Here is a 13,785-nt window from a genome sequence, read left to right as displayed (position 1 = left end):
CGAAAGTTAAGCTACCTCTGTACAAACAGCTTGTCGAGCACCTGAAACTGACAGATTCCGGCGAGTAGCCTAGCATAGCCACCCGCGATTCTGAATGTCACGGCAAATTTTTTACAGATATTTTTATTATGCTGAATATATTTTTTTCATGTGAAAATATGAATACAGGGCACCTCACTCTGCTGGGAATTGCTATAACGCCTTTTAATATCTGTCATGAGTATTTTGATTCCCTGTAAAGATCGCGTTGTTGGATTTGTCCTGAACCTGGACCAGCTTTCGCGCCTCCAACCCAAATTCCTCTCGTTTTATTTACGACTGCAAAACTGACCCTGGAACAGTTTGAAGCCGGTTTCCCCAGCAGCGCGCTGTAAAACGCGACACTCACTGGCAGATCACAGCGTCTCTTATTGATGACGTGAACTGGGATGGACGGTCACGTAAAACGAACTGGCAGGAGTTGCTGAATTATTCGTACAGAAGGAATTATTGTTCACGTCTAGAATAAAATAAAAAATTAAATACTCTGTCGCGTTTTGGAGGGAAACGCAAGAAGGTAAATTCGCGCTCGAGCAAAGAGAAGCTGTTCAGTTCTCTAAGCAGAACCTTCGGGAACGTGGTGTGTTTCATATTGCAACAGTCGTGATCTTGTGGACAGACAGTAATGCGCCATGATTCTGGCACAGTTGCCCATTAGCACTAATCTAAGGGTGGACAGATGGCGTATTCGGGTTTAGGGAACAGTTCTTCATCTGTCAGTCTGACACAACTGTTACCCAATCGTTGGCGGGTGGCTACAAGCTGTCTCGTCTTATCTTTGCTGAGCTCCGTCAATTTTTTTCCAGTTGTCATCTCAGGTTAATTTGAGGTAATGACTGACTTAAACTAGCCATACATATAAAATGTCCTAAGCCCATGATGTTGGCTGTGGTTGTATGTTGTATCCTGTGTCAGCTACAACAGTCTAAGCCTTCAGGATGTTCAGCTGGGGATGCTGTATATGTTTTATTACATTACATTAATGTAATATAACCTGTATTTCATTTACAGAATGGCGGGGGTATTTGATATCGACCTGGAATGTGAGGATCAGAGCGACGCAGAGGTAAAGGGTCAAATTTGTTTGCTAACTGTTGCATTTTTCAGAGGACAATGGAAGTCAACACTGGAAAGGTTTTTAAAAAAAGAACTGCTAACTTCTAATTTACTTTGTGTTGCAGGATGATGTTTGTGACTTCACTGTTGCAGAGACAGAGATGTAGGTGTTTTATCTTATTATATGTTGCTGCGGTGTGGGTGACTTTGTATAACAGTGTCCATCTTAAACCATGTTCTGTTTTGAATCTCAGAGTTCAAATTGAGGAGGTGGAGCTCACAAGTGCCAGCGTGAACAGGGATAGTGAGAGGGTAGGACCAGATTGCTTCGAGCTCCTCAAGGTGTTGGGCAAAGGAGGTTATGGCAAAGTATGAAATTTTTTTTTCACTATACTTTTTATGTTCATTGTTTTGTTGAAAGCTAAAATGCAACTAGTTGGTTTCTTAAAATTGCTGTTTAAAAAAAAAGTGTTAGTACTTTGGTGGTTTTGGTTATTTGTATACATTTTAATCCTGATATTAAATTATTGAGGTATTCCAAGTGCGGAAAGTCCAAGGAGCTCAAACAGGAAAGATATTTGCCATGAAGGTATTAAAAAAGGTAAAATGATTCTCTTCACTATATTATCACATAATAAAGAAGGTGGCTCAAACTAATAATCACAAAATTCCAATAAATTTCATTGTCTTTAAGGCCAAGATTGTGTGTAATGCAAAGGACACGGCACACACTCGTGCAGAACGAGAGATCCTCGAAACAGTGAGACACCCATTTATAGTGGACCTCTGGTATGCCTTCCAAACTGGAGGCAAACTCTACCTCATTCTGGAATGCCTCAGTGGTAAGAGAGAAGTTACAAAATAAGAAATGTATTAGAATTAATGTGGTGAACTGTATTCTATAAAATAGTGTTTTCATGGTGCATCAAGTAATTTGCTGAAGAGTTGAAATATAATATAATTTTCATAAAGACACAGATTTATCTTGTCCCTACCAATGTTCTGCAGGAGGAGAATTGTTCATGCAACTGGAAAAAGAGGGAATCTTTATGGAAGACACAGCGTGGTGAGTATACATTGATGTGCTGGCTTAAGGGCGTTTAGAGTGGGTTGATTTCTGAAATGATTGTAATTCTTGTGTTTCTTCAATTCTTATAGCTTTTATCTGGGGGAGATAATACTAGCTCTTGGTCATCTCCACTCAAATGGAATCATTTACAGGGATTTGAAACCAGAAAACATTATGCTGAACCATGAAGGTGTGAGAGTGATGCTGAATTCTGGGGAAAAACTCAGGAAATACTACTTTCTAGTTTATTTTAAGTTTACTCTGTTCTGTGTTTTTACCCTTAAGGACACATTAAGCTAACCGACTTTGGTCTTTGCAAGGAGTCCATTCATGACGGAGTTGTCACACACACATTTTGTGGAACCATAGAGTATATGTACGTCAAAATCATTATTTTTTAGAATTCTTCAAATAGTATGTGAGCAGCTTCTTTTAGTCCAGACATATTTGCTACATGTTTTTGTGATCCTGTGTTTAAATTGATCTTTTCTTCCTTAGGGCACCTGAGATCTTGACACGCTCAGGACACAACAGGGCAGTGGACTGGTGGAGCCTGGGAGCACTTATGTATGACATGATGACTGGCTCGGTGAGAGAGGAATAATATGGAATCTGGATTCATTTAGATTAAGAAAAATGCATGGCAATGTATTCTCTGTGGGCTCAAGTTTGTTATTAATTATCTTAATCATCATTGGAATCGTTATTAGCAATAAAATACAATATTGTACAATATGGGGCAGTAGTGCCCTAGTGGTTAAGGAAGCGGCCCCGTAATCAGAAGGTTGCTGGTTCGAATTCAGATCTGCTGAGGTGCCACTGAGCAAAGTACCGTCCCCACTCACTGCTCCCCGGGCGCCTGTCATGGCTGCCCACTGCTCACCAAGGGTGATGGATTAAAAGCAAGGGACACATTTTGTTGTGTCCCCATGTGCTGTGCTGTGTATCACAATGACAATCACTTCACTTTAGTATAGAACTTTAGTATAGATTATATTTGCCGCCATTGTTTGCCACTAAAAGGTCCACTATTGTGAAATTTGGACTTATGTGGACCTGTGGTATTATTTAACATTAATACGAGTTTCACTTGGCCATTCTGCTTCCCCGTTCAGAGAGCAGCAGCTCAGACAGTCGGATCTGGAATTTGTCCCCTTATGTCATCATAAGCGGAAAGGTTACTTGTCCTTTCTCGTGCTTTGTCCGCCCAGAGAATTGAACCTGAAGTGATTGTCATTGTGAAACACTGCAGCACAGTACATGGTGCACACAATGAAACGTGTCCTCTGCTTTTAACCATCACCCTTGGTGAGCAGAGGGCAGCCATGACAGGAGCCCGGGGAGCAGTGTGTGGGGACGGTGCTTTGCTCAGAGGCACCTCAGTGGCACCTTGGCGGATTGGGATTCGAACCAACAACCTTCTGATTACGGGGCTGCTTCCTTAACCACTGCCCACTGCACAATTTCCCACCCCTCTCCTAAACTCCACCAACCATCATGGCTTGCAAACGTGCAAAGCTTTGGATGTGAAAATCAGCACAAATGTATTTTTTCAGTTCCATCACACAAGATGCTGTTGAAACAGTTGCTTGATTAAATTTTTGGAAAAACGCCAACACTACTTCCTGTCTGTGGCAAAATTTGTGGTTGGTGAATGGTGTTGATGACGTCATTTCTGCGAATGCCTGCTCACTTCTATAGAGCAGGCATTAATGCAGCATTGTTTTTTATTTTAATTGTTTCTAAACTAGTTTAAAATTATTGCATTTTTGTAGCCTCCTTTCACTGCAGAAAATAGAAAGAAAACCATTGACAAGATCCTTAAGTGTAAGATCAATCTGCCACCATACCTCACACCTGATGCCAGAGATCTGATGAAAAAGGTACAGCCTTGTAGCTTTTACTGACCTTTTCTACTCCCTACCACATTTCATATTAACTTACCATCTGCCTCTCTGTAGCTGCTAAAGAAGAATCCTACCCAAAGGCTGGGATCCAAGGCTGATTTCAAAGAAATTCAGGTAAGTGGGCTGTAATTCAATATCTTGTTACAGTTCAGATGAGCAGATACCCTTATTCATGGCAACAACAGTCACCTACACTATTCCTTGCAGACATGGATGGAAGAACCTTTGCTTTTTATACGAATGTTTTTTTTAGATTCATTCATTTTTTTTTTTTTTTTTACAGAAGCATCCATTCTTCAGGCACATCAGCTGGGATGAACTACTTAATAAAAGAGTAGAGCCTCCCTACAAGCCATCACTGGTACTGTGTTATTCAAAGTTATTTAACATGTTAATTCTTTGCCGTGGCTACAAAATAATAAAAAATAAAAAACTTTGTGAAAGTACGTAAGCCACGTATCATTTCTTTTTTTTGTCTTAGCAATCAGAAGATGATGTGAGCCAATTTGATAGCCGTTTTACACGGCAGACTCCAGTGGACAGTCCTGATGATACAACCCTGAGTGACAGTTCCGAGCACACCTTTGCTGTGAGATCTGAACACTTTATCTGACATACTGACAGACATTGAGAGTGGATATTTTATACTTCCTTTAAACATTATGCATGTATTGCTAAACTCTTATCTTATCCCCTTTTCAAGCTGCTGACTCTTAAGTCAACCCATCTTGATAAAAGTGAGTATTAGCAATATTATCAATATTCACTACTTTCACTACCTCACTACAAGTTAGGAATATTGTTATTTACATGAGTGTTTTCCCTATTTGCTCTGCAATTTAATGAAATAAGTAAAAGTTCCCTTTGATATTACTAATAATGTATGAGAAGAAACAACATTTTCATTAGTTTAATATTTATTACCCCCAAAATAGACAATAACAGGGATTGCCCAAAATAACAAAAATGTCAGTAGTGACAGCATGACGGCAATGTCTCTTGTTCTTCATTAGCCTCATGATGATGTTCTGAGGCAATGTGTTCCACTCTTCCACAAGTTCTACACACAGTTCTGCCAGGTCACATGGGGGTGGAGTACGATCATTCAGTCTCTGCTTCAACTGGTCCCAGACGTGCTCTATGGGGTTCAGGTCAGGGGACATAGATGGCCACTCCCAACTGCCTGAAGTTGAGCTGTGACAATTCTGCCACAAGCATTATCATCCATTAACAGAAAGTTGGGGGTGTGCTGACGGAATAAAAATGGATCAGGGGCTGCGGTTGAACCCATAGTTTGGACACCCCTTGTTTAGCAGAAGTGGCATAAAGACAAATGGTCAGTTGACCACTCATTGAAAGTTGTAAATATTTTACATTTTCTTTACATCTGAATCCTGTTGTACCTGTTTTCCAGTTTCCCAGGAAATGCTTTAAATATCCTCCAAACTTTTTTGCAGGTAAAACACAATATTAAACATTAAACAGTCAACAAAATGGTTCTCATTAATCAGAAAAATGAGTTTAAAATGACTACTACTCCCTATTCTTCCTTTACTTAACCTTTAGGGCTTTACGTATGTGGCCCCCTCTGTGCTGGAAAGTCTTAAGGAGGGTTTTTCCTTTGAACCCAGAGCCAGGCCCGTTCGTAGACATAACAGCAGCCCACACACCCCCATCAGGTAAGAGTGCCTAAGCACAAACTTCCATATCCTCTTTATTCCTTACTTTCTCAGTTTGTTTATTTATGTATATCGTCTCTTTTTTTAGCCCCCTAAAATTCTCTCTGGCTGAGCCCTTTAAGACCACCACTGATGCTGAGGCAGACTTTCCAGTTCAGAGTCTACCTCCACCCACTGACAGCTGTGCAACACAACCAATCAGGACACCGGGTCGCAACAAGAAGCAAAGGGGCCACCGCAGTGGCAGATAAAAAGCACTGAACTCTCAGCCAAGTGACTCAGGGGAACATGTCTGGCGTTCTACACTGCAGCTTCTTTCTGTCTTAACAAAGACCTTTACTGCCAAAGCATCCTAATGCGAATGTGAGAACTGTTACATAAATCTGTGAGCAGGCAAAAGTGCCTGCACCACTTCATGGTTTTCTAGATATCTTCAGCATTGTGTCACATGCAGTTCTCGCCTGTGTAATGTAAAAAATCATGCTTTCAATCATAAAGTCATTTGGGACATGGACCTTCACACCACGGTACAGTATTATATATATATATTTTTGTTGAAGACAAACACATTACTGGAATTTAGTGGTTTTATGGTTTTGGAAACATTCTTTTATTTCCATCTATTAATCATGATTTTGAATCTATAAATCATTGTCAAAGGGCTTTGGGGTGTTGAAATAAATGAATAAAATATTTTATTTAAACATTAAATTCATTAAAGCAATTACAACACTTTTTAATTTTTTTTATTCAAAAATCTCTTTCGGATTTGAAACTGGTTAAGTTTCAAATAACAGTTAAGTCATCACTCTTTCCACCTTCCAAGGTTACTGATACCAATTCTGCGTCTCCTTTCTCTTTCTTCCTCTCCTCCTTAATGCTCTTGTCCTCTTCTTCCAGCTCCCTATTCTGCCTTGCTCGTTCCCTTAGGTCCACTCCTTCCAGACTAGAATAGTCATCAGAGGAGTCATACATTTCTTCCCTCTGATCATCCTCTTCTGTAAGTTTGCTGTCCCTTTTGGCATTTTCAGCTTCCATATTCTTCTCTGACATTTCCCCATCTTCCTTGCTTTCTGTGGGTGTTTGCTGTGGCCACAGATGGCAACCCAGAAGTCCTCCCAAAGTTGTTACAGCTACCCTTAGTCTTCCAAGCTGGTCCTGGAACCAGTTGCGAAGTGAGCCTTCTTCACCATGACGTGATCTACGTGTCATCCATATATAACATGCAGCCATTACGATTAGAATGAAAACAATGCATATAAACAACACAGCTCTCTGACCAGAAGTCATCTTTTTGTCAGCGTTTCCATGTGTGGTGGCATGCCTGGAGCTGGTTGTTAAGTTTTGATTTGTTTGAGTGCTCGCTGTCATTTCATTAGTTGGCAGTTCAGAAAATGGAATTTTTTGGCTGCTGACTTCAGTTCCATTTGGACCATTAGTGTTCGTGAAGGTTCTGGAGGGTCCTGGAGTTGTTGTTGAGTTGCTGTTGGACTGGGTCACAAACGAACACAGGCCATCCATACAGAGGCTGAGTACCAGGCTCAGTACCAGTGTGGTCAGGGCTTTCATGATCTAGTGGAAAGCAGAGCACGTCTTATGTTAAGTGGACTGTATGCCCGTTTAGGATGTAGTGACAGACTAAAGAAGAGCAGGCTGTCCCAGTGCTGTTGAAAACAGGAAACCACAGGCTTGCTGCTGTATTGTTTGAAAAAAAGTCTAAATTACTTTTTTTTTTTTTTACTTAGAACATACAAAAAATGTTTTTAAAAAATGCAGTTAAATAGTAGTTCTATGTAAGTTCACCTCACCTAGTATATAATCCTGAATGCAACGTACGTTTCCATCTGAGGGATTTTTGCTTTTCAGCATAGTTAATGTCACAGGAAACGAAAGATGCAAATGGACCACCTTTCTGCTAGTATTTTCCATTTTGCATTCTACATTTCTGTTCAAGCACAAAGTTTGCATGCACCCTGATTATGAAGTTCTGAGGAAGTAGCCAGACGTATTTTTAATTATTGGAGATTTACAGAAATCTGAAAAACTTCAAGCTAATGTGCGTTCTCATCATGTTTTAACCAGGTTTACTGAAACTTTAGACCATGGCCAGAAAATTAGATCACACAGGGCAATATGACACAAACTGTGAATGACTACAGTGAAGAACTACACTGTAAAAAGTGAACACTGGCTAAACTTAGAAACATTTAATAAGTCTGTCACACCTAATATTTTAGTATTGACGTAATGTAAATAAACCAGGTTAAAGAATGTTTGATTGGTTCATTTACATTAGGTCAATGCTAAAATATTTGCAAAAATGGGAATAATATTTATTTGGCTAAAAAAGTAATAGAGTCAAATATTAAACAGCTGATAAAAAATTATAAGAAAAAACAAAAACCTACCTCAGAGTTTAGATGAGTGTAACGAAAAAAATGCAATGAACAGCGCAACTGCAAACAAAAGGCATAGGAAAAAAGTAACAGCAGCGTGTCAAGGAGAGATGTGGAGGGTGGAGTAAGAAAGGAAGCCATGTGGTTGCCAGTCTGCACATCACCATTTAATCTGGTATAAGAGGTCATTTTATCATTACTCAGTAGAAATGGGGGGGAAATATCTAAGCACCATGCAATAGCAAATTTCCATCAACACCTTTGCATCTTAATGTTGCATTGAATCTGACAGGAATGTGAGTATAGAAACAAAATGGACCTTTCAAGGCTAGTTAACAGGAAATGGAAAACAGAACATTGCACAACAGCTTATAAGATAAGATGATAACTTTAAGTAATGAGTCAGTGGTTTGCTTCTTTATCTGATGACAAAATCTGACAAAGCTCATTCAAAAATGACTGCTTCACCCTGCTGCCACTCCAATTACTCCATCACTCACTGTCCATTAGTGCTTACTCCAGGGTCATGGCAAACAGTGTCCATACCGGGACACAAGGCCATGACCCCAGCCAGTGTGCAACCAAATGGTCCTGCCACTGCAATAAACATAATTTAAATCAGACAGTAGCACAAGAAATTATTTAGTGGCATTACAGCCTTTTTCTAAAATGTTTCAGATGGAGTATAAGTTTCTTTTACAAAATTTCAACAAAATGGCCCATAATTTCATTTCATTTATAGAGCACATTTAAATGGCCTTAGTACTGTACAGGTAACACACAACATAGGTTTAAAAGGACAGAGCAATAAAACATATAAAAGCAATAGTTTAATGAACAATATGAAATATCTTCTTGAACACATGATAACAGTGTATCATCCTCTACCGGAATGGCAATTTTTACAAATGTGTTTTAAGCAGCTTTATAAAACCATCATAGTTCCGAGCAGATCTTACTTTCAAAGGGAGGCTTTTCCAGAGCTGCCACTAAAAAAGCCCATTTATTTATTTTTTTCATCCTCATTATTTTTCAGGGCGACATTATTTCTAAATGTTGACAAGACAAATGACATCATCGTGAACTTCAAAAAATCACATCCTGTCCACAACTCAATCAGCTTCAACTGTTCAGTGATGGAGATTGCAAAATGCACTAAGTTCCTTGGTGGGCACATTACTGAGGAACTTTGACAGACAACACCCCCGGGGCTCAGCAGAGACTGCATTTCCTGCGGAGGCTGAAACAGGTGAGCCTCCCCCACCCAGCCTCACCACATTCTACAGAGGCACCGCCGAGAGCATCCTGACCAGCTGCATCACTGTCTGGTACGGCAACTGCAACACTTCTGACCGCAAATGCCTGCAGAGGGGAGCGAAGAGTGGAGAACTTAACTGGGGTGCCTCTTCCAACAATACTGGACACATTCCACAAACATAGCTTCCACCAGGTTGGCAGGAGGGTGCAGGACCCCCTATACCCCCCACATGGACTCTTCACACTCCTGCCAGATCTGCCGGGTTGAGGGACAGCTTTTACCCGCAGGAGTCTGGCTTCTCAATACTACGCTGCTTTGTCTCGACCTGTTGTGTTGTGTGTTATTTTAAATTTCTTTTAAGTGTTAAATGTTCTTTTGCACACTGTGAATCCCCGAAGCCTCACAATTTTGTCTGTTGTCTACTTGTATGTGGTGAGATTCGATAGCTCAGCTGGTAGAGCGGAGGACTGTAGTTGTACTGCCTGTAATCCTTAGGTCGCTGGTTCAATTCCGGCTCGAAGGAATAGTTTTTGCAGGGTGGTAGTAGCCTAGTGGGTAACACACTCGCCTATGAACCAGAAGACCCGGGTTCGAATCCCCCATACTACCATTGTGTCCCTGAGCAAGACACTTAACCCTAAGTTGCTCCAGGGAGACTGTCCCTGTAACTACTGGTTGTAAGTCGCTCTGGATAAGGGCATCTGGTAAATGCTGTAAATGTGAGATGACAATAAAGTTGTGACTCTTGAAGATCCTCATGTAATGTAGCAGAGTGTGCACATGATCATTGTTTGGCAGGTGGGTTCAAAAATGCACAATGTACGTTGGTTTATTTAATGTTGACGAATACTGGCACCATATAAAACACAGATTAAAACGCGCTACAATAAAAAAAGTAAAAGCCTGAAGCTCCCCCTACAGGCGCAAGGATGACAGTGCAGTCCTGTGAGCGGTCAGTGGACGTTCACAGATAAAAGCGTTTTTATACATTCACACTAACATTTTAACTAGTGGTGGGCATAGATTAATTTTTTTAATCTAGATTAATCTCACAGTAATCTTGGAATTCATCTAGATTAAAATGGCTCATTTGAATTCTGCCCAAATAATGAACGGGTTTCTCAAGCCATTTGGCGCATTAGACCAGGGGCTCATCTCCTGTTTCAAAAATGCATCAAACTGCTTGAGAAAGCTGTTCTACTATGATAATTGGTGATGAAAATAAATTATGTTCAATAAGTTGTACTTGCCTCGGTTGCACTCGACGACTCTTCCCCTGCACTACATCAGTACTTGGCCCGGCATCCTCCGCATTAGCTGACGGATGCTGTGCGTTTAGGTGGTACTTGAGACCGGAAGAACTCCTACAGTAAACTTTGCACAAGGTGCAAACAACCTTAGTCTTGTCAAGGTTTCCATTGGGAAGCTTCTTAAAAATACATTTTCCCTGAAGCAAACCCGGCGGCTTCATAGCTGCATCCATGTTACCACGTCACGTTCGATGTGGTCATTTCGCAGTTCGAAGGCTCGTTCTCGCCCCCTACAGTGCAATTCGGCCAGGTATACATCCGCGCTAAAATATCAAGGTGAAAGTCATCATATCTTGCGTGGTATAGACCCAGCTCCCAACCCAACTTTGTCAATAGATTAACGGCGATATGTTTTTATCGGCCGATAAGAGTCTCACGCCACTACTTTTAACATTTCATTTTAAACCCCGACAAAGTCCCAGCATCTGTTAAGCTCCCCTTTACTGTTCCTGCGCTGCACGTTAACCTGCAGCCCCGCTTCCTGACCGAGCAAAGCGGACTCCAACGCGCAAGGGTCCGGTGGTCGAGCGCAGGTATCGATCCGACCACGAGACATAAGCGTCGTTTCCCGCCCGCACTTCCACGCCAACGGAGCGGCGTGATGACGACGCGTGTTTTTAACACGTCTGACGGGTGAGTCGCGACGTTTACGAGGGTTATTTTGTCCCCCGTGCTCATTTCACGGCAGGTTCAAATCGTTTTTATATGTAGATATATCAGTTGCCTGCAACCTGTTGCTTGTATCAGTGGTGGCCTAGCAGTTAAGGAAGTTAAGGAAGCGTCCTCATAATCAGAAGGTTGCCGGTTCAAATCCCGATCCACCAGGATGGAACGGAGCACCGTCCCCCCCCACTGCTCCCCGGGCGTCTGTCACCAAGGGCGAAGGGTTAAAAGCTGAGGACACATTTCGTATCATAATGACAATCACTTCACTTTCACCTAATGGGGATGGTACTTTAAGACTGGCAACTACACTTGCAATACATGTTTTGTCCAAATAGCATGCATTACAGATTTTAATATTACCTATTTTCACCACCCAATTTGACTGATTAACCTTTGGGGAAAATAACCCATATTTAGTACTATACTCATCTTGCTCCACTCATCAAGTTGCTTAAATTGACCCATTAATGATATCTCCTTATGAGCAGGCCTTTCCCCATGTCCACATTTACAGAATATTAAAAGATAGCTTGCATTTCAGCCTCACCTTGTTGTATTTCTGTTGCATGGTTCAGTGATGATGAGCTGCTTTCTGGCATAGCAATATGTACAAGTCAAAAGAGTGATTTATGAATGCCCTTCATTTGTTGTGAATGCTATTATTTTGTCCATTAAAACACTGTACATACAGACATGGTTAGTGTTGTAAATGAATGGAATATCTGCATAAATGTAGAGATGCTAATTAGAATTTCCTCAAGAAATTGACATCTAGAAACATCTGCCGGGTGATGAGAGCAAAATATTGCTTCTTGTCAAAACATTTCCAAATAACCCTAAAATTCGGAAATACAGAAATCAAACTAGGTAAAAACTCAGCTTGTGAATTAACTAACATTACATTATACTTCAACATTATATTTAATTGAAACTACATTTTGTGTGTGTTGCGTCAGCATTGCTGGAGAAGGTGAGGTGAATGATGCACTGAGGTCAACATGGTGTCCAGGGTTTGGTTTGGTGGAGGAGGTGTAATAGTCTGGGCAGCATCACCAGTCAGCACAAGACAGATTTGGTTATTGTACATGGCTCAGTCACTGCACGTTCTTACCTCAGAGACATCGTAGAACCCATCATCATCCCCCAATTCCGCCAGCACAACCCCAACTTTCTGTTCATGGATGATAATGCTCCACCACATCGTAGCAGAATTGTCACAGCTTGACTTCAGGAAGTTGGAGTGGCTATCTATGTCCCCTGACCTGAACCCCATAGAGCACGTCTGGGACCAGTTGAAGCAGAGACTGAATGATCGTACTCCACCCCCACGTGACCTGGCAGAACTATGTGTAGAACTTGTGGAAGAGTGGAATGCATTGCCTCAGAACAACATCATGAGGCTAGTGAAGAGCATGATGCGTCGCTGTCAAGCTGTCATTGCGGCAAAAGGTGGAAACACCCGCTGCTGACATTGTCAATTTTTGTTATTTGGGGCCATCCCTGTTATTGTCTAAATTTTGGGGGTAGTAAATATTAAACTAATGAAAATTGTGTTTCTTCTCATACATTATTAGTAATATCAAAGAGGACTTTTACTTATTTTATTAAAATTCAGAGCAAATAGCAAAAGAACTCATGCAAATAACAATATTCCTAACTTATTGTGAGTAGTGAATTTATACCAAGACCTTTTTTTTTTTACAGTGCAGCACAAAAATGGGAAATGAAGGGGCGTCCTCTGGTGGCCACAAGACGTCCTAGCGTGACAGACGTTCCCGCATTTTTCTATGCATGAAATCTAGTGATATAACTACGATAGTCCTATTAAATATTGAAGATGTGCAATTGATTTCAAACTATGAAAATTTGAAGAAATAATGTAAAATATAACAGTCGATACTGATGTCTTTGGTGTGGAATAGAGACACTAGAAATATATACATTCTACATTTTCTTTGTAAATACATATTCTTTATAAACATCTTTGAGTACGTTTTGTGAGGGTGTCTGTATGCGGCCTACTTTAGGTGAAACTTGAGATCCAGCTTGCAAAGTTTCTTTTTCATCTTTTAATTTCAAAGAGCCTGTCAAAACACTGTATTTAACCATGCTACTTCTTATCATATTCAGTTACTATAAACCGTGTCCTGCTTAGCGGACTATCCTTACACATCAGCTCGTTTTGCTGCAACAGTACAAAATCAGTTATGCACATACATTTTGAAGGGCTATAATGCTCCAGTCTCCTCCTACTATGTGTATAGCTTCAAGTGTATTAATGGCTTGCAGGAGTCATTAAATGGCACTGTATTTTACCACACTGGGTCTAATTGTTTCTGTTCTGTCGAAGGAACAAACAAAGGAAACACAAATTCGATGCATCATTACAACTTTCCTTTACATTA

The 13,785-nt window shown here is 40.7% G+C and overlaps 2 protein-coding genes and 1 non-coding gene across 5 annotated transcripts; 2 read left to right on the top strand and 1 right to left on the bottom strand.

The window, feature by feature from the left end:
- Positions 1–386: 386 nt before the first annotated feature.
- LOC114789237 (ribosomal protein S6 kinase beta-2-like) lies at positions 387–6,461 on the top strand. Of its 2 annotated transcripts, XR_003749634.1 has the most exons (18): positions 387–556; positions 1,051–1,105; positions 1,221–1,258; positions 1,350–1,464; positions 1,628–1,696; positions 1,790–1,937; positions 2,104–2,161; positions 2,254–2,354; positions 2,450–2,540; positions 2,663–2,753; positions 3,940–4,047; positions 4,126–4,185; positions 4,355–4,432; positions 4,553–4,660; positions 4,775–4,808; positions 5,486–5,528; positions 5,638–5,750; positions 5,839–5,866. XR_003749634.1 is itself a non-coding variant. In XM_028978434.1 (16 exons), the coding sequence occupies exons 2-16, from the start codon at positions 1,052–1,054 to the stop codon at positions 5,999–6,001; spliced, it is 1,395 nt and encodes a 464-aa protein (XP_028834267.1). In that variant the 5' UTR covers positions 388–556; position 1,051; the 3' UTR covers positions 6,002–6,461. The 2 variants fall into 2 exon arrangements, 1 of the variants encoding a protein (XP_028834267.1); XM_028978434.1 differs by lacking the exons at positions 4,775–4,808; positions 5,486–5,528 and having other exon boundaries at positions 388–556; positions 5,839–6,461.
- Positions 6,039–8,326, bottom strand: LOC114789243 (uncharacterized). 2 transcript variants are annotated; one of them, XM_028978447.1, is made up of 2 exons: positions 8,159–8,326; positions 6,039–7,322 (listed from the first exon to the last, which is right to left on the bottom strand). In XM_028978447.1, the coding sequence occupies exons 1-2, from the start codon at positions 8,285–8,287 to the stop codon at positions 6,537–6,539; spliced, it is 915 nt and encodes a 304-aa protein (XP_028834280.1). In that variant the 5' UTR covers positions 8,288–8,326; the 3' UTR covers positions 6,039–6,536. The 2 variants fall into 2 exon arrangements, with proteins under 2 accessions (XP_028834280.1, XP_028834281.1); XM_028978448.1 differs by having other exon boundaries at positions 6,039–7,445; positions 8,159–8,318.
- Positions 8,327–9,840: 1,514 nt separating this feature from the next.
- trnay-gua (transfer RNA tyrosine (anticodon GUA)) lies at positions 9,841–9,927 on the top strand. The gene is given in 2 exon segments: positions 9,841–9,877; positions 9,892–9,927. It is a non-coding gene; the product is annotated as a tRNA-Tyr (tRNA).
- Positions 9,928–13,785: the final 3,858 nt, after the last annotated feature.

Source organism: Denticeps clupeoides, chromosome 4 (assembly GCF_900700375.1).
Source record: "Denticeps clupeoides chromosome 4, fDenClu1.1, whole genome shotgun sequence".
In the NCBI taxonomy this organism is placed as follows: Eukaryota; Metazoa; Chordata; class Actinopteri; order Clupeiformes; family Denticipitidae; genus Denticeps; species Denticeps clupeoides.
This window is presented reverse-complemented; position numbering and strand designations above follow the sequence as displayed.

Bases quoted from the DNA above. Each gene is read 5' to 3' on its own strand.
- LOC114789237 (XM_028978434.1), top strand. From the start codon at position 1,052: ATGGCGGGGGTATTTGATATCGACCTGGAATGTGAGGATCAGAGCGAC. The intron at 2,541-2,662 runs GTACGTCAAAAT...TTTCTTCCTTAG, and splicing joins TGTGGAACCATAGAGTATAT to GGCACCTGAGATCTTGACAC. The intron at 5,751-5,838 runs GTAAGAGTGCCT...CTCTTTTTTTAG, and splicing joins AGCCCACACACCCCCATCAG to CCCCCTAAAATTCTCTCTGG.
- LOC114789243 (XM_028978447.1), bottom strand. From the start codon at position 8,287: ATGGCTTCCTTTCTTACTCCACCCTCCACATCTCTCCTTGACACGCTG. The intron at 7,323-8,158 runs GTAGGTTTTTGT...GCTTTCCACTAG, and splicing joins ACACTCATCTAAACTCTGAG to ATCATGAAAGCCCTGACCAC.